Source organism: Cyanistes caeruleus, chromosome 7 (assembly GCF_971803275.1).
Source record: "Cyanistes caeruleus chromosome 7, bCyaCae1.hap1.1, whole genome shotgun sequence".
NCBI classification, from domain to species: Eukaryota; Metazoa; Chordata; class Aves; order Passeriformes; family Paridae; genus Cyanistes; species Cyanistes caeruleus.
In genome coordinates, this window is record NC_141707.1 from 14,857,921 (window position 1) to 14,883,904 (window position 25,984).

At 38.2% G+C, this 25,984-nt stretch overlaps 1 protein-coding gene and 1 long non-coding RNA gene across 2 annotated transcripts in view; one reads left to right on the top strand and one right to left on the bottom strand.

The window, feature by feature from the left end:
• Positions 1–25,984, top strand: part of LOC147652209 (uncharacterized) — a 48,045-nt gene that overhangs the window by 16,874 nt on the left and 5,187 nt on the right. The window lies entirely within an intron of this gene.
• On the bottom strand, positions 291–24,049 carry MPP4 (MAGUK p55 scaffold protein 4). Its single transcript, XM_023930834.2, has 21 exons — positions 21,521–24,049; positions 20,849–20,970; positions 20,173–20,250; positions 19,389–19,469; positions 18,727–18,858; positions 16,726–16,807; positions 15,529–15,614; positions 14,457–14,528; positions 13,828–14,024; positions 12,648–12,712; positions 11,844–11,861; positions 10,797–10,835; positions 10,071–10,091; positions 8,772–8,786; positions 7,243–7,284; positions 6,258–6,428; positions 5,395–5,475; positions 4,331–4,424; positions 3,426–3,534; positions 1,709–1,843; positions 291–744 (listed from the first exon to the last, which is right to left on the bottom strand). The coding sequence occupies exons 1-21, from the start codon at positions 21,552–21,554 to the stop codon at positions 553–555; spliced, it is 1,866 nt and encodes a 621-aa protein (XP_023786602.2). The 5' UTR covers positions 21,555–24,049; the 3' UTR covers positions 291–552.

Genomic DNA, 25,984 nt, shown 5'->3' on the forward strand with positions numbered 1-25,984 from the left:
TTGATGAAAGAGCAGAAAAGAAAAATTATATGTATTATGAAGATAACTTGGTTTTGGAGTAATTAATATTATGCCAACACCACTCCTATCTTAAAAGGTAAAAAGGATTAGCAACAAACCAATACCTCCATAAATAATGCTGCTGACAGACATCATGCAAAAAAAGCATGTTCTGACTTGATATCATTTGTAAGGCTTCCAGAATGTAGAGGCATCACAGAACCAGAAAAACCATAATAAAAATTTCTTTCTCAATTTACCTATTAGTAAATAATGCAGATACATGCAACAAAATAGATCTTTCTTTATTCTTATAATTGAGTGCTCACAGTATTTCCTTTTTTTTTTGTACAAAAGTGGATGCAACTGTAACATAAAAAGCTCAAGAGCTACACAGAACATAGTATGATTATATCTCCAATAGCAGCTTCTTTTCTAATCCTCTTCCAAATCCCTCACATACAAAGATAAATTCTTGCAATCCTGACATTAGGATTATTCTTGAAGTAAAACATAAGCTGTAATCTTTCTGAAGCTGCCTGCTGCTCAGAATTAGGGCTGAGTGTCTGAGCATATCCATACTGCAGGGACCCACTGGGGCTCGTCCTGTGCACGATGTACTGCACACAGCAGCTGCGCAGATGCTTCTTGTAAATTGTCGTTCACAATCACGTGATCAAAGAACTGACCAAACTGAGCTTCCATTTTCTTAGCCGATTCTTCCATCTCCTGTAAATCTTCTTCCTGTGGGACAGAGTAAGTCCATAAAACTTCAGTGTTGTGTAGAGAAACATACCTGCACAGCATCTGCAAAACACCTTGGGCCATAGAAGCAAGAGATCAATAGATCATGTCAGTCTGCTTTATTTCATTTACAGTTTGATATAATAAAGTACATCTGCCACATTCAGTGAAGGTCTCAAAAACAGAGCTGCTGGCCATATGCTTCCCAAGGAAATACCTTGTGTCTTAGTATGCTCCATTTGTCCTAAAAGTTACTCTAATGATATCTAAGAATGTTAGGGACTGAAAAGTAAATCTCTACTAATGCTTGTGTTCTTATTCCAAATTTTAGTTTATTTCCCCAGTGTCCATGTTATTTTCTCTCACAGCAATCATGAATAATTTCCATATAGTTATAGACTGAGGTCTCCAAAATGTTAGGATGCTAAATTAGATGATGATTTGCATGGAAACAATTGTGGCAAAGTGTTGTATATATTCTAAATATAAGATATGCATTTCCTGCAAGTGGGATCAGTGTTTTATCTACAGAACTTCGTGTAGGATTGATACGGTCATTAACCATACACAAAATAATAATACATTCCTATAAGTGTGAAAAAATAATACTAGTGAACAAAGCCCATTACAAGTATTTCAATGCAAACAGTAAATATATGTGTTGACTCTAATATTGACACAAGGCAGCTAATTAAAACAAAAATATGTGAAATAGCTTCTCCTTTGAAGCAAAACGCCTCAGTCCCCTAGGTTCCAAATTACAATTCTTATGCTCCAAAGCTACTGTGGAAGGGGGAAAGAAATCCCAACAAAATCCACAGAAAAATTAAGAATAATTAGATTTGATCCTAAAGACACAGTAATATTTTTAAAGAGTTAACAGTATAGCATAGTAGAATGCATTATTTTCTAATAACAGAATCTCAGATTAATAAATTCAATCTCTTTTACTCCCAAATCTCACCTTGAACTTCATGTTCACATAATAATCCGTAATGATCCTTGCATTTTTACGAGTCTGCCTCATGCAACCTATGCTGGGTGGCTTGATGAATATAATGTAGGGCTTTAACTCATGGGTCCGGGCTATTTGTATGCCCTGCAAATAGAGTAAAGAGTAAAATGTAGTATTTCAAGTGTATTCATCCCAGTTTTACTCCCATAAAAAGTTAGTTGTTTACAATTCACTGTTATCCTTGGACTCAGGAGACACTTTTTCAGGAACACTTACTTGAAAAAGATCTCACTAATAAACTCTGGAGCAGACTTGTTATGCAACGGCAGCATGCAATCACTTAATTCTGCTTGGTAGCTTTATTAGGAGATGCTTTCAATAACAGTGACTGATGGAACAGTGTAATTAACATATATCTACAATCAACCACATTAAAGATGCATTTGAAACCTTTTTTTAACTGTAAGGGAGCTCCTTTTGGAACAAGTACCTCTATTGTTCCATGCTGGAAGAAAGTATCCTGCTTTCAGAACTCCTTTACTGTGTAACATTTCCTAATGCTAATAAGTATTTTTAAATTACTGCAGAGCAGTGAAGGGAATGAAACAAAACAAAACAAAAAAAAGAAAAGCTAAAGAAAACCACCAGATTTAAAATAAAGTATACTACACAGCAAAAGTTCTGCTACCTCACTGGTAGCTCACTTTCCAAAACTTGTCCTTTAAACTCACACCAAAAAAAAAAAAAAAAGAGTGGTAATCTGTCCAAGTGGCAAGATTATACACCCAACATCCCTCTTTTACCCCTTTGCTTAAAAACGTAACAGAGGAAACCTAAAGGACAGTTTTAGATGTGAAGACTAAGGTGTGGCCTCGTGCCTCTTACAGCAGTTTCAGTTTTTGAATAGTGCCCCACAAATCTTGTAATTTTTATTTTAAGCAGCAGAAGCCACTGCCAGCCTAAGGCTTGGACACACTGGCTCTGCATAATTAGAGGGAAATATCCAGGAATTACTGAGTTATGGTGTCACTCTTTACATTCGGTTAGAGGAGATGTTGAAACAGCATAGCCCAAACAGCTCCTAAGTACTAAATAAGTAAGTAATTCAGAGAAGGTTAGTAAGGTTTAGCTAGACACAGCTCTAAGTATCTTAGTTATTTACAGCCTCAGGCTTTTATTAGCCTTATCTTCATCAGCAAATTCAGTGCAAAAATAGAAGGAAAAGTGAATAGCATCTAAGTTAAGAAGAAGCAGGTTACCAAGAGCTGTTACTTCTGGAGACAAATACAGGCACAAAGGCACACTAAAATTTTCAGCTTTTGCTTGATTTCTTTAACTGCTGCTGCTTTTACCAAAGGGTGTTTTGAGATTGCTAATAGAAGGACAGAACTCTCAACTAATAGGGCTTGGAGGAGGAAGAAATCCCATGCAACAGGTCTCCATGTGAAAGACTAATCCTTACTTTAAGTAAGTATGAAATCTCATTTCCATTCCATCCTAACTGATAATGCAGCTTCTGGTTTGGTAAAAAATGCACTGTATCAAGATACTTGTTACTATAGTACCCTCCCCACCCAAGACACATGAAAAGAATACTCTATTATTAATAAGCACCATGAGGTAAAGTGAAAAACAATACAAAGCAACTAATACTGTTCCAATGGCTCAAGAATGTAGAGAAAATTATTTTTCCTTCCAGAAGATTCCCTGCCCCTTTACGACTCACCTGTGGTTCTAAGTCTATTACACAGATCTTCCCTGCATCAAGGACTGTTCGCACTGCATCAATACTGGTACCATACAGGTACCCTTTGTACTCCCCATACTCCAGCATTCTGCAACAGTGGTGAGGAAGAAGGAAAATGAAAGAGCATTTGAGTTTCAAAAGGGTTCTATTTAAAGGTGAAATCTTCAAATATAATCCAGTGATCAGGACTGAATGATCATAAAACCTAGTGAATATTGTTCATCTTTGATCTCCTCTGCTACACTGGGCACAAAAAAACAGTTCAATGTCTCCAAAACATTTTTACTCAGCATGGTTTTATGAACTTTGTGTTTACATGTGATTTTACTTGTCAATGCTTGTCAATTACATACTACAAACGACTTCTTAAATCTGAAGATCTCAAAGCTCTTGGCACAGCTCAATGAGTGTCACTTCTGCAGTGCTGAGCTGGTCTGTCTTAGATTATTGATGCATAGAAAGGAGCAGACACTTTTGAATATTTAGCCCTTACAGTTCAACTACTCATGTATCATCACTGCAGAGATCCTGCAATAGAATTGTAGGTCACGAACAGGTGTGATTCACTGCTAAATTTTCAAAAGCAGCCTGGTTTCTAGGAGAGTTAAACTCAACTTACAAGCACATCTAATGAGCTCAGGACTAGTGAGCCTACTTCCTTTTAGAAGGATTCTGAGATTAATTGTGGAGGAGTTACTTGCAACTGCACAAACACAGTCCTTGAAGAAACAGTCTCGAGTAGTTTGAACCAAATTTATACCACACATACACAGTAATAGTGGAAAACTGAGGAGCCCAGACTTGGGACCTAACTACAGAACTGTATTTTCTTGAATCATGTTGCATTTTAGGTAATAAAAATGTAATTCATCTCTCCTACTCACCTGTGGCTATACACCATGTTTTCAAAAGTTTCCTTTGATATATAGTGATATTCACGACCGTTCATTTCATAACTTTTCTGAACACGAGTGGTGTCTGAAGGAAGACACAACACACACAAAAAAAATCAGCTGCAACTAAATTATTGTAACTTTATAAGTGAAAACAAGAACTTCATGAAGAACTATCAATCAGTATTTTCATAAATAATAATATGGGTTATTTCCATTTGTTAATCCAGAGCAAAAGCCCCATATACTGTAATGGTTTGCCAGTGACAAGTCATTGAAAATTATCAAAGCCCAACTGTATTTCTTGGAATGGAAGAGTAGTTTAATCCAAATAGTTGTGATTCAAAGCAATCAGGAACTGCCTTGGAACTGGTTGCACAACTCTTTTTACTCCTCAGAGGCAAAATTTTTTTGAAGTTTATTCAGAAAAATCCCACAAGCATCCTACCCTTGCACCTTCTCCTTATCTGGGATCTTAAGCACTAAGTCCTGAATTTTCAGCTAGCTTCAGAGACATAATTTCCAGTTTAGTTATCTAAATTACAAGAACTAAATAAGCACAGGTAGAAATAATTTCAGTTGTTACGTCAGAAGTTAAGCTGTGTAAGTCTCATCTGAGACTAGAAGGCTAATAAGGAAAGCTGCAAAGCCTATTAAGCACCAACTTCTGTTGTCTTCATTCTCATATCTGAGCACTTAAACCCTAAGAACTTAAAATATCTCCAAGTAGGATTCTTTTTTTCTTTTTTAAATCTAGGAAAAGCAAACACCAAAATTAAACCAAATCATGCAGATAACTTTTCACCTCCATAAAGCTTTTAATGGTTTCAGAAGCTGCAACTTGAACATACCTTTGCCTGATTTGCCAAAATGTGATAGATAATATTTTGAACTAACCCTTATGCAAGCAAACAGTACTGGCTGTTCAGTAGAGCTGAAGAAACAGCCATAGAGCAAAGAGTGTAGGAATACACAAAGGCAGGAGGAAGGTACTTGGCATTTCCTACTCATGTTTGAATTGAGGTAGTGGAGTAAAGAGGAAAAGTATTACATACGAGGTGTGGCACTTTGAAACTCTCGTGGGTTACTTGTGATTAGCCTTCGCCGCAGTTCATTCACACCAACTCCTGCAGGACCTGGAAAGGTGGAACAGCAGCAAATATTACTGACAGGGTACAAATCACTCTCCAGCAATACAGCCGTATCCAGGAGGCAACTCAGCAGTACTATTTTCAAATAAAAATCTTATCAAATACTTCCAGACTTATAAAAGACAGTGGATTTTACCTTTACTCAGTTTGCTTTATCAGGACCATAGAACAGTGCAGAACAGCAGCTTCCCTTCAGTCACTACAATTATGTCTCCTTGAGAGCCTGCAAACCACTTAATACAGTATGCCCTATAACAAGCATTATTAAAGGCATCTTTCCATACTGTCCATGAGATTGTTCTAGTCTGGAGTTAAATATCCTTCTTCTTGCCATATCTATGCATTTAACACTGGCTGTAAAAATGCCTCGATATAAAGATGTTTTCTATTAAGTTACCAATGTTTTCTCATCATTTTCAGTCCCAGCTGAATATAAAATTGAACCACCTCCCTAATAAAATCCATTATCAACCAGCATTCATAACTGTACAACTTCTTCTAAGGACTTTATTATTGTTGTTTTAAACAGCAATAATTAAACACTCACTATCTCAAGCAAAGAAGATGATACCTGCATTAAACTTTAACTCCAATAATGGGGTCCAGTTACAATAATTCTTGAAATATTGCTTTGAGAGCTGCCTACACAGTCAGCAACACTGCAATCAGCAGCAGGAAACCCCAGTGGATCAGACTATGCATGACTTGTTTCCTCTCCTCTGGCAGAAGAGGGTGAAATTTGCCTGCGAATGTCGTTAACCTCTTACCCACGAGGATAATTAGTCTGTGCCGGTCTGTTGGGTGCCGCTGGTACCTCACCACCTCTTCGTAGGGAGCTGCTAGGCTGCTGTAACAGCTGCTGGGGCAGCGTGAGTAGCAAGACTGCTGGTTGAGCCGGGCCTTCCTGCGACACAGCCGCATGCTCCTGCGGAATCCAGCTGGAGGGGGCAAAGGCACAGTACTGGAAAATACACTCAACATGCAGGCAACTAGTTCTTTAGCCCAGAGGGCCTCTTTCTAAACCACACAACATACTACCTTTTCTGAGCTTTTTGCAAAGTGAAGGTTAGTGAATTTCATTGCTGCACTTGGTATGACAGCTTGGTAGAATCTCTCAGCTTTAAATGACAGCTACAGAGTAAGTAAAATACCGTTGAAAGTCACCTGAGAATTAGCCCAGAATTAAAGACTTCCAAAAGATCCCCAAAACAAGCTGAAGGAGAAGTTTCTGACTACCTGAGGCATCCCTAAGGAACAACATCCCTAAGGTCAACTTTTTTTGATAGTGTAGATGGTTTGCTCTCATAAGGCAAGTCTAGAACAATTGCTCCAGCCTCCAGAAAAAGTATTTTAAAGGTCACTACGGTTTAATAACCATAGAGGTAGGTTTGTTTTCCACTTGGCCATCCAACTCTGAAAACTTCACAAATAGGTGTACTTTTCTAATGAAAGCCCTCATGATTATTCTCAGTGGATGACAGGCATTACTTTTGAGCAAAATTAATCATGAAGTCAAATTTAAATACCAGTGGCCAAGTCTCTCTAGAAACTTAATAGGAAGAAAGATTTAAATGGAGAGATTGAGCATTATTAGGAGGAAAGAGACTTGCTGACATCTGGAAAACAGTAAGCTGTATTCCATTTAGTATGTCTTTAGGTGATACAAAGAACAAAGCTTTTTATTGAACTTCAGACAAGCACTTAATCTAGATCAAGCCCCAAAAATTTTACTTATCTTTAGTCATTGCATACCAATAAAGACTCGTTGACCAAATTCACCAAATTCTTCCTCTTCTAGAATACAAAGAACAAATACTCATGAAATAAAAAAGAACAGAGAAAGCTTAAAAGCTAGATGGCTAACAAATATTGCTGATCCCAAGGAAAAAGCAGCTTCAGTAAATATGTGGAAGTATGAGCTCTAATATAATTTTAAAAGTACAATACTACATAATATGAAATTTCAAAATATTTTTACATGACAAACGACCAATTTAAAAGGGTCATTGCAAGAAAAAAATAAACATAGAACATCTTGGTATTTCCTAAATTAATTTTAAAACTTAGCATTCTATTTGTTTCATTCCTAAGATATCTAAATGCCAAACAATGTTTTGAAATTGAAATTAGTGAAAAAAACCCTGCACACAATTTAAGCTTTTCAGGTAAAATCTGTCTTACAAGAACTCTTTAGTTAAAAAAATAACTAACAAGTCAGTGGCTCAAAATCAGAAACAAAAAATTTGTAATTTAGTTTCTGCCCCATAGCATATTTGGAAAATGCAACTTGTGTCTGCTCAGATCTTTCAGGCAAAATAAGATCTGATTTTATTATTTCTTTTTCTTCACTGGATCGGTGATATCTGTGCTCCAACATGTGAGCCTACCATGTTTCCTCCAATTCTTTTTGCCCTCATTCTCATGCTGTTCCTCATAAAGGCTTCACTATTCAGGTGTGACTTCTAAAACTCTGCATGTATTTTTTTAAAAATTAAATATCTTGTATAAGGCTCAAATATAACTATTTTCCAATGAATCAATGTTCGGAAAGTTTAGAAACTATTTGAGAAAGGTGATTTGAAAACAAATAGCAAAGGAAAAAAGTGGTGCCAGTGTTTAGTTTTCTTTTCAAAAAGGATTCCTTACTTTCCTCTAATCATGCATGTAATTATCCAAGCTGTGCATTCCTTTTTTAGGTCTTGTTAAAGCAAGAATGAGATACAGAAGACATAGGCATGTCTTTGAAAGCAGTATTTGTTCCAAGGAAAAACATTTTCATTTTCAAAGCTTTGAAATGCTTTTAGCACTAGACTCTTTGATCTACAGTTATCTCATAAGCATGCAAGTATTGAAACAAAATTAGATGCACATTAATAGCTCTTTCACATCTGTACACTCTTCATTACTTGTACCTTTACAATATAGTTTTATTCCTACATTTCATAGTACATATGTACTAACAAGTAGATTATGACTATGGAAAAAACTTCTTGGAACAAAGCTACTCATTTGGGGCAATGCTCAGAGTAATGTTCAGCTGACATATGTCCATATAATTTCTATCTTCAAGTCTCTTGAGTCATCATTCAAACATATTTAAATATTTCTGCTTTATCTACCCTTTCTTCTGTGGTATGGAGAACAGTGTAGAATCCTACAGGGAACAAACAATTCAGCTACTGCATATTGCAAGAAGAGTTTATGCTAAAGCATAAACACAGATAAATTCTATTAGATTACTGCTTACAGGAGACAGGGAGAGAGAAAAAAATTAATGTTACCTTCTTTAAGCTCCTCTGCACATTCAGATAGAGACAGACATAAAACAATTAGTTTTGAGAAGACAGTCTATACTATGATAAAAAAAAAAAAAATCCAACCAGCATTGTCCAACGCAGTTAGAGAATGTAGAAAACAAGTACTACAGAAATGAAATCTAAAATAGTCTTCTTCGAGCATGAATTCTCAGTTTCCAAAGAATGTAAGACTCAACTGTAGCATCCATGTCAGACTGTAGTACAAAACACATCTACAACTACTGGTTAAAGTAGAATGTAGGATAGCAAATATTTGCATTCTTTATTCCTTGTATGGTGTGTGGATACAGCAGAGAGCTGACTCAGCACTGAGCAGTGAGCAGGATTTGCAACAGTAATCCCCAAGTGCAGTTATCAGAAACATCCTAGCCTGAAAACAAAAGACTGCCCTCCAGACCTGCTGGTTGTGCCTTAAAAGGCTTGGGCATTGCTTGAGAGGTAGAAGAGATCAAATCACTTATGATACAAGAAGGTGCAGCAAGAAGAACTGGCAAGTAAAGACCTTGTGGAGAAGAGCAAATGTAAGGTAAAATGACACTCTCCTCCAAAAGATTACCAAATACCTCAAATGAGGAGTTTAGCAGTAGTTTTATTTTAGGGGAGAAATTATTTCTTTTAGAAGACTTAAGTTTTGCAGAACTCTCAACATGCTGTAAATAAGCAGCTGCTTCCTAAATGAAAAGAAACAACAAAACTAAGCAAAAAAAAAAAACAAAAAAAACATACCAGGTTGGTTAAAAAAAAAAAGAAGTACTTATTTGATTGTATTTTTACACATAAATAATAAATTTATAAGCATTTTTCTTTCCTGTATGCCAGCCACACCCACAATCAGGAGTCCAGAAGCAGCTTTCCTCTTTACCACATCAACTCCTACAGGCAGTGGGGATTCAGGCCTCCGTATTACCAAAGGTAATCCAATTATTTGCTGACATCAGTGCAGCCCCTGCTGTCAACAGCTTGCACGGGTACAACTGACGAGGGTTGGATAAACAGATCTGCTACTGATGCACGAGAAGAAACATTCACACTTGTGGGATAAGAGGACAGAAACCTTACTACTAAGGTAATCGGAGAACAAGAGGAAGACTTAAAGCAACAGGATTTTACATAATGGCTTTTAAAGCCATAATGACTTCTGAAGCTAAAGTGGCATTTTGGTTTTTGCCACCTGCTTGTTTCTAAGACACTTGGTTGTCTCTGGACACCCTTCTCGCAGCAGAACAATAGCAAGGTATTTAGAGCTAGGTCAGAGGAACTTACCTGACTCAAATGTTTCTTCATCTTGTTTAGTAATCCAGATAGCAAAGATATTAAAATAAATTCAAAATTTAATTCTTCTCCTTCTAATGAATATCAGATTCAGAAATCACTTTTCCAGCTTCTGTCAGTCTGTACTTTCCTAACCTCCCTCTACCCAGAGGTGGCAAAATACAGCTCACCATACTTGAATTAACTCCATCTCTTTTCATGCAGTCCTACAGGGTCACATCCCTCCATGAGAGCTTCTGAATTACCTTGGAGAAAAATGAACTGCACTGCTTTAGGGAGCAATGCAAGTTGCCAATCTTTACATTCAGTATTCACAAGTAAAAACCTCTTCTTGCACCTTGTTCTCCCAAGATCAGTTTCTTGGCAAGGGATTGTGTGTGTTCTCCAAGACCACAACAATCTGTGGCATTAAATATGCGATAGGCAAAAACTATAGTAACTTCACGGCCACAGTCCAACACCTGAATCAAAGAAGTTGGATCTCATTCAAGCAGATATTTTTGTGCTGGTCAAAACGCTTGAATATAAGCACTGTACACCCAAACTGCAAACAGCTCATTTTAATACACTAACACTAGATGAGGTTTCCAGGGTATGAAAAATAGACTTTTCTACCATTAAGTGCAGTAAAGAATGAGTTATTTTATCTAGGAAATGAGGCTTTTCACTAGCTACTGCCTTGAAGAAAATAAAATAATCTCAAGTGAATTCAGTTACCTGTTTCCACACACTTTTCATCAATCTGCATGTCGTCCTCTACAGATCAACACAAGGGAAAAAAATTCATCTGAATCAGAAAAACACTGGGGAGGAAAAACACCCTTACAGATCTTACAAGGCTGAACTCAGACATCAGAAACAAGATACGTGAAGCTCAAATTGTCTTTAGGCATCTTTAAGGATTATAACTCTTAAGTGATGCTCCTTCTGTACAGTGAGCAAAAACTCTTAAGTGAGTACTCTGAAGGGCTTGTGGCAGAGAGACAAATGCATCTAACTTGAATTCTCCTCTTGAAATAATGAAAGGTTTAACACAGCTGTCAATCTGTTTATCCAGTAGATAGCTATTTATTAAGTATGACCATGAGGAAATATAATTTTCTGTCCTATAGCTTTTAAATATCTTTCCAACATGCTACACTCAAGAAAAGTGTTCTGCTTTTTATTTTTATTGTTACTTGTACAAGGAAGAAAAGGAAGAGATCAATTCAGCTGCCTCTCAATCCCCAGACCACATCAATTTATGTCCCTGAAATATGAACACATGAGCTTGGGCAATCTCACAGGCTCACAATACAGCACTGTTCGTGTTTTGTTCTTGCATGGCCTTCCAGATGGGCTCAGCAGGAGCTATTTTCCAGTTACAGGGCAATTGTCAGAGTATCTGTCAATCGCATTCTTCCCATACATATTCTTTAAAGAAACACTCTCTCGGAGTTACTCCAGGAGAGAAAGAAGGAGGAGAAAAGAGAATGAGGAAATTTTGTCTTTCTTTCCTCAAAGAACCCATACAAATGGTCACCTCCCTGATAGAAAATGTACAGATAAGGTTTCCACTTTAAGACAATGCATGCATCTACTACTTCAGGTGAAAAAGGCTGGATTTCAGTTGTTAAGCACACAAAATGTCAAGAACTTGGGCTTCTTCTTCATGTATGTATCAAAATGCCTCATTTCTGACAACTTTTTTAAAAGCCTGTAAAGCCATGTGCTATATTGGTTCCAGGTACAGACATGCAATGCTGTCCAGATGTGATTTCCTACCTTCTTCCACAGTGCTTACTGCTCACAGCATATCCATTGAAGCAGTTAAAATGCAATAAAATTATGGTGAAAGAGAGCCTCAGCTCTAGCAAACAAAGCAATCAGTACAAGACAAATCCTAGGGAATGAAACACATTCCCTCTGGGATTTATCATAAGAGAAAAATTTTATGCTTGCATAAAGAACAATAGAAGAAAATGGGGACAAAGGAAACAGGAAGAACATTCTTTTTCTGGGAGTAATTATATATTTACAGAAAATTATAGTTGGCAGAGGATTATATTTCTGGATTGTTACCATGAATAAATTAAAGGGCAGCATAGCTTATCTTAGACCTCAAGAAAAGAAATCCTATTATTCTCTCAATAGCTTTGACAGCAAAGAAATATTCTAAGCACTTGTATGGCACTTCTCAGTGCAGAGCTGGTATCTGTGTCCCTGGAAAGCCAGGCCAGTGCAATTGTCACCTCAAGATGTACAGCCAGTTCTCCTAGAGAGAACTGGCCGGCCTAGTGAGCTCCCAGAACTTAAGAGACTTCAGAAGAAGTTGAATTCAAAGCTTCTCTTATAGTCACATCCCAAGTACACTGGCAACTACCATCTCCATCATCAGTACTCCAGGTACAATTATCATTAAGTATTTATTTTTCTGAGGGTAGTTAACACACTTGAAGGTTACAATATGGCTCCAGAAACAATGTCTTCGAATTAAGCTCAACTGTATAAGCTTCTATTTCAGTATCCCTGAAACAGAGACAAGATCTTTCTTTCCTGCTGTATTGCTCAAGTAACTTTTCCACTCACACATTGATGATTTGAGACAGAGGTGGGGCTGGAAAGGCTGAGACCACCAGAATTCTCGCTGCTTCCTACATAGAAATAAATTTATCACAGTTAAAGAAACAGTCCACAAGCACATTATGCTCCAGTCAGAGTCACTGCTTACATGTAAGACTGATCAGTACTGAACTGAGAGAAGACAGCAAGAACTGGAACATTACCAATGTTTTAGCCCACTGCAAAGTCCTGAAATAAAACCAATGTGCTATCAGAACTATTCAAATTCAAAATCAGCAGCCCAGAAGTATTAAGAGTTTATATAAAGTACAGAAGGATAAGCCATACTGTGGTACAGACTCCTGGAAGTAGAAGGGTGTGCTTCTGGTAGGGGTAGCAGTACTACTGCCTCCATTACTACACAGAGCCTCTTGCTTGCAGCCTGAGTCACAGCCCAGTTTGATTTCACCTTGCATTGTACAGACTCCAGGTAGGTTTGTATTTATTATAAAGTGAAGTTTATCATCTGCTATTGCACGGCCTTATGTTATCCTGGGGGTACCACAGGACATGTAGTTAAAGGATCAGATTGAAAAGTTTGTTACAGCAGTGTAAGAACTCTAATTCTGAATGCATGTAGTGTAAAAATAGTGGTCTATTTATGCAGAAAATAATAAGCAAGAGATTCTTGTTCTTGAGCATTTTTTTCTCCATTCTTTTAATCTGGTCTACTCAGTTTTGACCGAAGCTGATGTTACTCATGCATCACAGGACATCTTTAAAAAAATACCATGCTTTTAGTATCCCACTCTTCCCCTTGCTTTTTTTTTTTTTTTTCATCATAGATAGATGAAAGTCCTTTATCATAGATGATAGTCCTTTAATAGTCAGGGCCCTCAATTTCCACACATCTCTTTCAGCTGCTACACTCCACCAGATGTCTTAGCAACCAGCATGGAGACTGGACAAGTGCTGCAAATTTTCTAAATGGCAATTTGAGATTGTACCGATGCTTTCAAAAGGTTATGCTCACACAGGTGCTCTTAAGGGAAAAAAATCAAGAAGTCAGACATCAGAAAGAGGAAAGATGTTTGTCAGCTGTCAATCTGAATCATACAGCTACAAAACTTTGTATTTTTCATTTAAAATGAAAATTTTAAAGTGTGAATTTTTGAAACAGAAATCAGGAAAATTATGATTTCTTTACCTTTTAAGAAGATGATTTGAGGGTATGAGTCCAGCACAGGCACTGAGATCTGAAACTTTCCTGGCCTGCCACCAGAAAGCATCATTCTGGTCCACAATCTGGAGTATTTCACCCCTCTTAAAAGGCAAACCTGCATCAGCACATGGTATGGCAGGATCTTGCAAGGGCCAGTAATCTGCCATTGCTCGCACATAAAGCTGGTAAAGCAAATACACAGGAGTAAGCAGAAGCCAAGTTTAGAACAGATACAACACAAGCTTTACAGTCACAGGGCTAGATATTGCTGCAACTTCAATCTAATGATGAAGTCAAGTTTTAAAAACCAGGTCAAGCCTTAAACCCTCTTTGCTCATTAAATGAGAAAAAACCCCATTTGTCTCATACAGGATGAGAAGAACAGACCTCCAACCTGCAGATCACTCTGAAAGTGCCTTCATTACACAGTTACATTTCTACTTTCAGTCTTTACTGCTTCAGCAACAACATATTGATGTCAGCTGAGAGACAGCCATTATGGCAAGGTAACACTTTAAGGATTGCAATAAACTTCCAGGCAACACCATGCCTTTGTATCACACAATTAGGCACTACTGCTACCAGTCTGGAAAAAGAAAAAGAATGTTTCTTACTGTTGTTTGGTTGCTGACAGGCCGATCAGAAACTGGAATTAATTTGAACATAATTGTCCCCTGAGACAGGGCCTAAATTATTAGAAAAGAATTAAAAAATGGTTGGTATTCAACACAAGTAATTGAACATAAGAAAGACAAGGTCAACACAGCATGGCTTTGAGGATACTGCAGGGTTTGTGTTACAGATAGAATTCAGGCAGACGGAGTCAATGCGATATTACTGTATTTTTTCCAATAGGAAACTCAAGAATGAAACATCAAAGTTTTGCTAAATATTTTTTACTTTAATGCAACCTATGTTTCATTGTAAGTATATGTAATTTCAGCAGTGAGTAATACCAAACTTTTCTACTGAAATCTTATTTAAATTAGCAGCAGGGTCTGGTGAGATGGGTAATATAAAGGGACAGGAACATAATTTAGTAATTAAGCATTCCAATAGAGTTTGTTCTTTCTTATACCTATAAATGGTACAACCAGGGCAATAGCACATAGACGTGGTATGATTACACACAGAAATACCTCACTGGCTGGCACTTAACACTTTGCAATAAAGAACCCTGAAAAATTGTGGGCAAAACAACAAGACAGGGACATCTCAACAGATTTCTGAATGAGACTTTTGATAACAGTAATTGCACTGCCCTTTTCTTGCAAAGTGAGGTATGTAGCTTACAAACTCATTCACTCTAGTGCATTTTGTAACATGGACTCTTATTAGAATAGCCACTTTCTACTATTTTTATATTTCTTGTGGAATATTAACTGAGTGGCACTTCTAGAAAAAATGAATCAGTGAAGTCTGAATAAATTAGTACTTTTCCCAGAAACTGCAGATAGAATGTTCACAATTAAGTTAATTTCTGTCCAGAACAGAAGTTAGATTTAATTGTGGTTACATATATTCTGATTTCACGAGCAGTAGTGAACTTCATTCACAGTAAGGAAACAATCTGAATTTTCTGTTAAAAATTTCAGGCTTTCTCATGTATAAGAGTGTATTAAAGAGCAAGCATACAAATAATCTTAAGGAACAAAGTAGAAAACATATTTAAAAAATATTAAATACCAGAATATTAATGACTTGCTCAGGATCAAGTCCCTCAACAGGAACTCCATTTACTTCCACCAGTTTGTCTCCAGCATACAGCAACCCTACAATGAAAACAAATATGAAAAAAGCAGCAGTTTTATCAGAGCATGATTTATCTTGGATAGGCAAGGCAGGGTCACAGAGAAATACCACAGGTTGATAAATCAGTATTAGAATTTTCCTGTACCATCTACAGAGGGAGGCATTTTGGATTCAGGCTGCATTGCCCCTGGATGGGACTGCAGACAGCTGTGGGTCACAAGGAGCTTGCTTGCTCCAGCTTTCTTAATCCTTCCCATCCCTCCCATATAAAGTCTTTAGAATCTACTGATGATTTGCCTTAAAATTAGCATACATATTTTAATATTGCTCCATTTCCCAAAGTAACTTATGAACCTATCCTATATTAATAGACCCTAAAACCTCCAGGTGCAGTGGGAGGTCCTGTGACTCCTCTCTATCCTTTAGAGTAAGTAAAGTCTTCACAATATTGTTTTCTTTTCCATGTTCCTTTAACTCAATTAAAATATTAGTCAAACTAGGAACTTAATCAGCTATTTTCTGCAAGTAGGATTTTCTTCTTTATACAAAGGCCAGAAAATACTAAAAGGAACTATTTTATAATGATTAAGATGAATTCTACTTCTGATGTTTTACATTTAGTTACATTATATTTCCTAAGGGACATGGAGCACATTCAATTCTAGGATGATAAAGTAGTAACATTTCCAAGGAAACTCTTTGCAAGATTGTTTAGCTACTAGTGCTAAGCAAAAAGTTCAGTTGAGCAGTGCCAAGAAGTATTATTAACTATTCCTTAAAACCAATTATCTTCTAGAATCACCAACTATTGATGTTTACCATTTCTCTATTAGGGAATGTGCTGCATTTCATACTGCACTGCAGTTCGGGATACCCAGGTATTGGTGCCAAGAACACATAATGAAAACTGGATTTCTACCTCAACTCAGTCTAAAACAGCAAATTCATCTGAAAATTTATGAAGCCAGAATCAAAGTCACCGTAATGCTTACTGCTTACAGTGCTGTCCCATGTGCACATCATCTTGATCTATAATAGAAGCTTAATTGTAGAAGCTAAGGTATTATCTTACTTCAAATATCTTATTTCAAGTTCAGTTTTATGTATCACTTTGTTTCAAATTCCACATACCACTTCTGTCTGCCAGCCCACCATGGATCACACGGGCAACCGTTATGTCACCTGTTATCTCATGGCGTTTAATGGTGGCACCCTGGCAGGTAAGAACAAAGAAAAAACACATTGATCACCAAAGGACCCCAGTAAGTTTCCTTCCATAGCACAAGTCTGATCTTCACACTGACAAGGGCATTTTTAAGGACATAGTGTTGAGGCATTTAGGGATACAGCCTTTTTACCACAACATGGAAATAGCAATAACCACAGAATCATGGAATAAGCCAAGTTGGAAGGAACCACAAGAATCACTGAATTCAACTCCTGGCCCTGCACAGCACCATCCCCAGGAGTCACATCCTGTGCCTGAGAGCATTGCCCAAACACTTCCTAAGCTCTGTCAGGCTTGGTGCTGGGACCACTTCCCTGGGGAGCCTGTTCCAGTGCCTAGCCACCCTCTGGGTGAAGAACCTTTCACTAATATCCAACCTAAAGCTCCCCTGACCCAACTTCAGGCCACTCCCTCTGGTCCTGTCACTGGTCACCAGAAAGAAGAGATCAGTGCCTGCCCCTCCACTTCCCCTCACAGGGAAATTGTGACAGCAGTGAGGTCTCCCCTCAGAGAGTCTTTTCTATATCATGGCACCCAAAACTGCCCCCAATGCTCGAGGTGAGGCTGCCCCAGAACAGAGCAGTGCAGGACAATCCCCTCCCTTGCCCAGATGGCCATGCTGTGCCTGATGCCCACATGACAGCGATGTCCCTCCAGCTGCCAGGGCACTGCTGACTCATATCCAACTACCATTGACTTGGACCCCCAGCTCTCTTTCCACAGCACTGCTTTCCAGCAACTCATTCCCCAGCCCATTATACATCCAAGGGTGCCCCATCCCAGGTGTAGAATCTGGCACATTCCCTTGTGGAGCTTCACATGGTTGGTGACTGCCAGCACTCTCTTTTGTCGAGGTCTCTCTGCAGGACCTCCCTGCCCTCAAGGCAGTCAACAGCTACTCCCAGTTTTGTATCATCTATGAACTTGCTCTGTACCCTTCCCTTTGTTGAAGTCATTTATGAAGATGTTGAAGAGCACAGGGCCAAGGATGAAGCCCTGCAGAACCCCACTAGTGACACATCCACTGTCTGATGTAACACCAGTCACTATAACCCTTCTTGCCCAACCCACGAGCCAGTTGCTCACCCATCCAATAATGTGTTTATCCAGCTGTGTGCTGGACATTTTGTCCAGAAGGACAGTCTGAGAGACAGTATTGAAAGCTTTACTGAATTCCAAATGGATTACATCATTTGGCTTCCCCTGATCAGCTAGCTGGGTTACCTTGTCATAAAAGGAAATCAGGTTTGATAAACAGGACTTTCCCTTCATGAAGCCGTACTGGCATGATCAATGACTGCGGTGTCCCACAGGTGTTTTTCAGTACCTCCCAGAATAATCTTCTCTGTAACTTTACCAGGCACTGAAAAGAGACTGACAGGCCTGTAATTTCCAGGGCCATAATGTGTTAATACTAAGTCCTTCAATGTCTTCAACTTCCACCACACTAAAATAACCTCATTGGCTGAGTGTTAGAAATCTTTTTTATCTCCAGTATTACAGCTATCTTTTCCTAAAACAGATTAGCTAAGCTATACAATGTTTGCTGCTTATAAGTACAAATGATTTCTGAAGAACTTTCAAAGTCTCTCCTCCCCTTCCTTTCTGTCATGGCCGTGGGAATAACTCTCAATCCAGTTTGGTTTTATCATCTCATATAATGAAAATACATTTGCCACATGTTCAAACTTTGAGCAGACAAGGCACTGAACAACCTACTCTAGTTACATCCACACCATGCAGGGCTAAATTGTCTCTGCAACAATCCTTGTGATTCTGTAAAATCTGGACAAGATTGCACACAATCCCCAAGACATTCCTGGGAAGAAACCAATATGCATCCCATGTATTATCAATTCTTTCTAAGTTAAAATAATTTGACAGAAACAAGGAAGGTCCCTCACCAGAGGCTGGTTGTTTTTCACTAAGCAGACAATCCTCATAGCTTCTTCATTTTCAGGTATGTTGTCTGGCAGTGGTGGAAGGGTTGGTTCAAAATCTTTCTGGGCCACAGTATCATGAGCAGATAGCAAGGCCTATTACAAATGAAAACAAGCAAACCAACCAACCCATAATCGAAGATCATACAATAGCAGAGCTTTAAACAGTGACTCATCAGAAAACAGAAATCACTGAAAGTGTTTCTTTGTGAACACAGATCCCTTGCAAATACTGACATTTTCTTCAGGAAAATCAAACCATGAAAGTTTTAAGAACAGTTCCCCTATTTCTTATGGAAAACTTACAAAAGATGAAATATTTCTATTTGGAGTTCTTGGGTTAAGAATGTAGGTTTTGTAATTTCAAGGAAAATTTGATTTATCTATCTGCATCTAACTGCCCATAATTTAAAACTTTATAAGAAACAGCTTTCAAACACAGCCTTAAGTAAAATGCAGCCCAGTGCAGGCACCAGAGACACAGTCCACATTTGATCTCATGGTCAGATTAGTTCATCATCTATATCTCTTCTGGCTCCTTTACCAATTCTTGTGAAGAGCTGCCTATCCATTCCCACTGCAGAGAGTTCCATAAGCAAACTTTTTATTTCCTTATGAGGACTTGCCTTAAAGTGTGGAGAACGCAGTAGCCGTCTTAGCTCTTTGATCTCTCCTGACTGAGGGGCTTCACGCAGTAACTCTACCACCTGAAAAATGTAAGAAAGAAAGCAGAGATGGATTCTAGAGGACAATTCATTTAGAAAGCTCTACAGTGAATGTAAAGGAATATGGGATGCAGACAGTTAAAGCCCCCCTGTTAAAATTATATGAGTCAGAGGATGTCCATATGGTTTTCTCTAGAACTGGACAATGACCCCAGCTGCACAACACTCAACCAGGCTGAATTTAGTTCAGGCACAGTGCCATGTGCTCTAAATTAGTTTTCGCTCCCATCTCTCAACCGATTTCATCACTAGTCTCAATTTCTCTACTTCGTCATTAACTCTCCCACTAATTAAATGATTGCAAATGCAGCCATTATAATTAGAAAAAATCTAAAAAGCTTTTCAATATCCTCACATCAATCTGCTTGATTGTAGCCATAACACTGAACCACAGAGTTACATGGGAAGAAAAATACACAGTCAGTGATTAAACAAGTAACATTTGTGTTTATTAAACCATCCAGGATTTGCATAGTCCAGTAACCACAGCTGTGCCCATTTCTCATGTTGCACCTCTCACCACAGTAAGGGCTGTTAAGCAGTTTTACAAATGTGCAAGGAGTGTTTCAAGTTTCTATACTGCACTTAGAACTGAGACGTAGAATAAATACCAGGACACTTAACTGCAGCAGTTTTGGTATCATCATTTGGTATGAGTAAAGCAGTAAACTGCATACAGTCTCACCTCACGACTCAATGCACGTGCCTGCAGCGTGACAGGAGCTGGTCTTTTTCCAAGATAGTGTTGGAGGCATTCATAAATCTGTTGCATGCCATGACAGAACAAAACAAGGCAATGATGACATTGACCAGTTCACATGATCATACAGATACATACATGACAGGCAATGGACAACACTGTTTCTGGAGACTTCTCAGTCCAACTAGAGCCCCAGAGTCTACAATCTAAATTCTTAATATCTAATGCATCTGGCATTGAGTCTTGAACTCAATGCCATTCCATATTATCAGGTAGCTAGCCAGTTATACTGTAGTTTTGAATTTTCCTAGAAGAAAAGCTGTCTACACAGGTCAATAGCCTGATAGTCAATTCTCTGATTTGTAGCTTGTTTCCTTCCTCAAGTTGAAGGCATAATTGCTGCATTTAAAATGCCCTTTTGGACATTCTTATCCAGTAAAAGCACTTCTTTAAAAATCAAAGATTTCAAAAATTCTTCAGAAAGAAAAGCAGAACTTTTAAAGAATTTGTCTCAGAGATAAAAACACCAGTCAAAACTGTTCTCTAATAATGTAAGATGGGTTTTTTTTGGTTTTTTTTCCTGATATGGCAAAATCAAGTAGCTATTCCTAGAGATTGTTCTGTAGGTGACCTTTGCTTTCCCAGCTGTGTGGTACCTTACCTTTAGAAGTGCTTGCAGCCAGCGAGATCTGAGCAGGTCATAGAGCATGCCAACACCATTGACATCTCTCTTACAGAGCAAACTGAGCTCTTGCAGCGCTAGAGTCAGAACATGAGATACACCTGAGCCCAAGAAACAGAAAAGCGCAAGACACTTCAGTACAAAGAGAAGACTGACCAAAGCCAAACAGTGACCCAGACCTCTGAAATGCACCTTTCCTCAATTTATACTTCTAAGAAATGCACAGACATTTCCTGTCAGCCTTACTTTTTTTCCTGCAATCAGCTTTGTTGCATAAGAGCTATTTTAGCATGTTATTAGCCAGCAGGGTTAGGTCAATACTAGCAATTTGCAACTGACCTGTAAGAAAACCATGCAGGCAATCTCACATGTAACAGTCTGAGTTGAAGCTCATAACTCCTACTGAGAAAAGGTGAAATAAAAAACTCCTTGGCTTTGTAAGCCAGAAACACATGCCAGGTATTCTCCTCTGATGCTCTCTTAAGTTAACTGCATACCACCACTGAACATCAGGAATCATTACAATTATTAAGTAGCAATACTTCAGACACATTCATATCTCTCCTGAGTCAATGAAAGAAGAGAGACAGAGATCAAGGAATACAACTTTCTTCAAGAGAAAGAAAACTGAAAAAGAGATGCAAAAGTTACCATTATCTTTACTGCTGACTGTTGGCACCTCCATCTTCTCCTTTATTCAAGGAGACGCCACCCACTTTGAATACTGCATTCACACCACGTTGGTTTCACAAAGATAGATGCTGAACTAGGGAAAAGAGCACCCTCATATCAGAATACTGCCAGGCATCTTACACTGATAAGAAAGCAGAATTTAAAACAAATGAAGGGGTGGGAAATAATTAGTATTTAAACCATGGGTGTTAAAAATAAGTTAGCATATGAGTCCCACCTGTAAATTCAGCTACCCAGTAGTGTCCAAGATGCAGACAGACAAACCTCAACTGCACCCAACCACAATGCAGTACAGGATTGCTTCAGAGAATTCTATGAACTCCACAGGGAGCTTACCACACTCTGAATTTATACCCTAAAGCATTAAGAACCTATGTATGAAAGCTCTTAAATAATTCAAAATCTTCATTACATCGTAGCTGATTTAACTTCAAATCACACTTGAAGGGTAAAGATACTGTCATGATTAGCAATATTTCAGATTACTCTTAAAGAATTAATATTTCAACTGGCCACTCAAGAGATAACTTAGACTACAAGTGAAAAAACTAACATCAAACATCTGAGCACCTCAGCCAATAGTGAACTCCAGTGTGGCACAGTGAATGCGCTACCAAATTCTGTTAAATACACAGTAGTTTATCCCCCAGATTAATAAAATAAAAAGGTAGCCATTTTCCTCTAGATTGCTCTGTAGACAGAAAACAGCAAAGGTACAAGCAGGAAAAGTATTATCTTGATCTGCTTACAAAAGCAGAAGGCATTACTGTCACTTTTACTGCACTTAATACTTATTTTTAGAACTGGCTTCCTCTCTCTCTTGTTAAATCATAAAACTGCTTTCAAAAGGCAGTGGAAATTAAGGGAGGAAAAAAAATCATAAATGATCAGATTATGACTCAAACATTTTATCACTAAATCTGGGCAATTCATTTCAAATTACTTCTACAGCATACTGAATGGTACATCTTATTGAAATTCTAATCTGAAGACTACTTTTAAAATTATGATTTCTGCTTTCAAAGATTCACAGAAATATAGATTGATCCTCTCCTGGTGCAACTGGGGTTTGAGCTGCAATTATTTAATATTTTTCAATGGTATCAGTTATTTTCCTTTAAGAATTTGCCTTCCCTGTTTTTAAGCTTAGTTGATCTGCCTAAAGAAGGATTTAACAAAGCAGGACATATAGATCTAGTCATGAAAACCTATTTCTTAATCAAGACAAAGCACTTGAAAACAAAGAACAAGATTTCTGGAGATGCTAAAATATTTCAGTTTCTGCTGAAACACAAACAGTATCACTGCCCCTTTAAAATACTCAAGGGATTATTTTTTTCCCATAGAGCATTGCAGCATCTGATATCAGTACAGCTTCCATAGAGAACAGATGTGGGAGCAACTTGAATGTGTTTAGAAATTCTGGACACAGTTTATCTTGAAGGTTAACCTCAGATTTCCCAAAAAACTGGGAAAGCTACTGGAGGGAGATTGCTTGCCTTGTTGGGTGAAACCCTCAGCTACAGCTATCAGCGTTCTAGGAATGAACATGCAGTAACCTTTCTGTCCATTGCTGTCATCTTAAACCACAGTTTCTGCTTACACTAACAGAAGCGGCATTTAAACATCAAAATCTGTCAAGTTCTGAACCACAGCTCTCCTCAGTCATTTAAATTCATAGCCATTTCATATTTACACACAACTAAAGGAAAGCAGCTTCCAACTGTGAAGCCTGGTTTCAGAAGCTGTCAGTAGCAACCGATGCTGCAAAAGTCACTACCAGAAGAGGAGTGGCCTCTTTAGAAAGAGACCAGCTGGATTGCTTGCTTAAGGGCAAAGGTCAGAGTTCAAATAAACGCAGAACCACTATTGTGCCTTTATTTCCTAAGACTTATATCCACATAGATATAAGGCCAGAGCTCAGGGTCTCCTCATCCAGAGAGCTAAATAAATTAGATGGAAATTCTTGCTAAAAGGCTTACCTGACTAATCTCCCAGGCAGTATAAAGGCCTTCCTATTCACGTGTATTGCAAGGAATTACAGATGCTCACTAATAGACAACATTTCTCTTTGCCTGTTGTTAGAGACAGAACTGGATATCCACACTGAGAGTGTCAGAATTTGAGTCAAAATGAGTCAGTCAGCTCAAGTCTGCTAATATCAGTTATCCCAAATCTGGGCTACTTCTTCAGCAGCAGAGTATAAAAATTCCTTGACCCCAACTGTCAGACAGACCAGGCCTTACTGATACAAGGCTTGAGCTGCAAGGGAACCTAAACCCTATTTTAATAAAGTTCCAGAATTGTCTTTTAAGTGGACAATTTAGAATCTTGTCAAGCCTCTAAAGGGGACAACATCAAAGAACAGAACATCCAGAACATCACTCCCTCTGCTCTTATACACTGCTTTGATTAATATGACTTGAGCACTTTTTACAAGGAAAACTACTCCTATCTTTGAATTTACCAAAATTAATCATTTGGCATATTGAAGACTGCAAATTAGCTTGAGGGCAGAAAACATTCTGAGAAAGCTTTTGTTACAAATGAGCCACTCTAAATCACCAAACTGAGTAGGCAATAAATGGTAGGGAGAGATATCAGCAACTCAAACCACATGCCCTGATCAGGACTTTTTGTTCTGCATTAAATAAGCTTAATCAGGCCAGTGTTATCACTGAAGTCTGACAGCTTCTTCTCTAGTCAGTGTAAAGAACTGTCTTGCTTTTTGAAACCTTAGTGTTTTAGCTACAACAGCAACCCTAAATATTAGTGAAATAACACATTTTAAGCCTTGAAACCATTTATCCTTATCTCATCCCAAGCACCACTTAATGCAAGTCAGAGGGAGTAGTTAAAAAAAAAAAAAAAAGACTGAAAAAGTGTTACGTTCACACCAGGCATTCTGTGAGATTTTACAGAAATCCTCGATACCAGAAATCACAGAAATCCTGCATACATGAGGTAATTTATGCTGTTACTCTCTGTACTCAGATCTATCCAGTGGTGGTTCATTCTGCTTCACTTTAAAGCAGAACCTTAGAGCTGCAGTGGTGGCAAGCACCTTGTTTACATGGGGTAAGAACTGCCAAAACATCGTTCCCCAAAAGAGCAGCACTCAGAGAAGACTCAGATGCAGCACACTGCAGTCATGAAGGGCAGCCAGCTTTACTTCCAGATGTTTACTTGCCAACAGCTCGGGCTTACAGAAAAGAAACAAAACAACCAAAAGCCCCCTAAAAAAACAACCTAACACTGTACTGATACCAAATCAACTTAGAAGTACATGGCTAGGTTGTGCAAGGAAAGGATTTGTTTTACAGTCCTGTATCAGTCACACATTTTTTAACATTATCTTTCAACATACCAGAACAGGTAGTTTCTTAACCTACTTCTGAAAACAAGAACAGTTTTGTGAGAATTAGGACTGAGGAAAACATTCCCTTTCAAGATCCTACTCCCCATTCATATACCCCCCCTAATATTCAGCTAACAAGAATTAAACAGGTATCAGAAGTTTAAATAGCTTTACTATAGCCATGAGAGGAAACTAATTTCACATGTACATGGAAGAAATGCATCCTTGCAGTACAATGGTTTCAGTACAGTGCAAATTTTCTTACCTGCAAACCCCAGAGAATACGCCATGTTCAGCTCATGCAGAATTTCCAGAGGGAAAGGGTATTTGTTAGATGTTAGTACAGCAAGTAACCTCACTGCCCCAGCTAATCTATGGACATCCTCTCCTTTCTAATCCGCAGAAACCTAACCTTAGAACTACTCATTACCAGGGAGAAGAGAACAAATCCCCTTAACCCTTTTCTTGCATAAAAAAACTACTTTACATCATCTCTCACTTAAATAGTTTCTTATACCTATCAACTTTCCCAGTCAACAGGGTGCTCATCACTTGGGGGTCTGTCTGCAGCTACCATGCCTGTGATTGCAGTGAGAATCTGTAACACCAGAGTGTTGATCTTCTGTGGCTGGTTACAGGATTTCTGCAGCAGCACAGGAAATATCCGGATTTCCATTTAAGAAAAAAAAAAAAAAAAAAGAGAAAAAGTAATTACCCTGAAGCAATCCAGCTGGAAAGGTCCTCCAGGTTAACTAATTTCTTTGTTAGTTACAGCAATACAAAAATCAAAGCTGGTCTGTACTGATTTCCTAACGCATCACAGCCCAGATCGGCTGTAAAGTGGAATCTGTGTCAGAAGCACATTTAATCCTGGGATTCTCTTCAGCTAATAACTGAGCTATATGGCAGAAGGACCAAAAATAATCCAGCCCAGACTGTCTGCTTCCCTTAATCAGCCAAGCTAAATTCATACGTGATATCACTACTTTCTCTAAGAGACTGAATGTATATATACTTACCTCTCTCTGTGTTTGTATGTATGTAAAGGCAGATGTCTCCTTTGG

Excerpts from the sequence above, each read along its gene's own strand:
- MPP4 (XM_023930834.2), bottom strand. The coding sequence starts at position 21,554 with ATGGAGGTGCCAACAGTCAGCAGTAAAGATAATG. Across the intron at positions 20,251-20,848 it reads GGCTGCAAGCACTTCTAAAG|ATTTATGAATGCCTCCAACA; the intron begins GTAAGGTACCAC and ends GGCATGCAACAG. Across the intron at positions 5,476-6,257 it reads CAGACTAATTATCCTCGTGG|GTCCTGCAGGAGTTGGTGTG; the intron begins GTAAGAGGTTAA and ends CCACCTTTCCAG.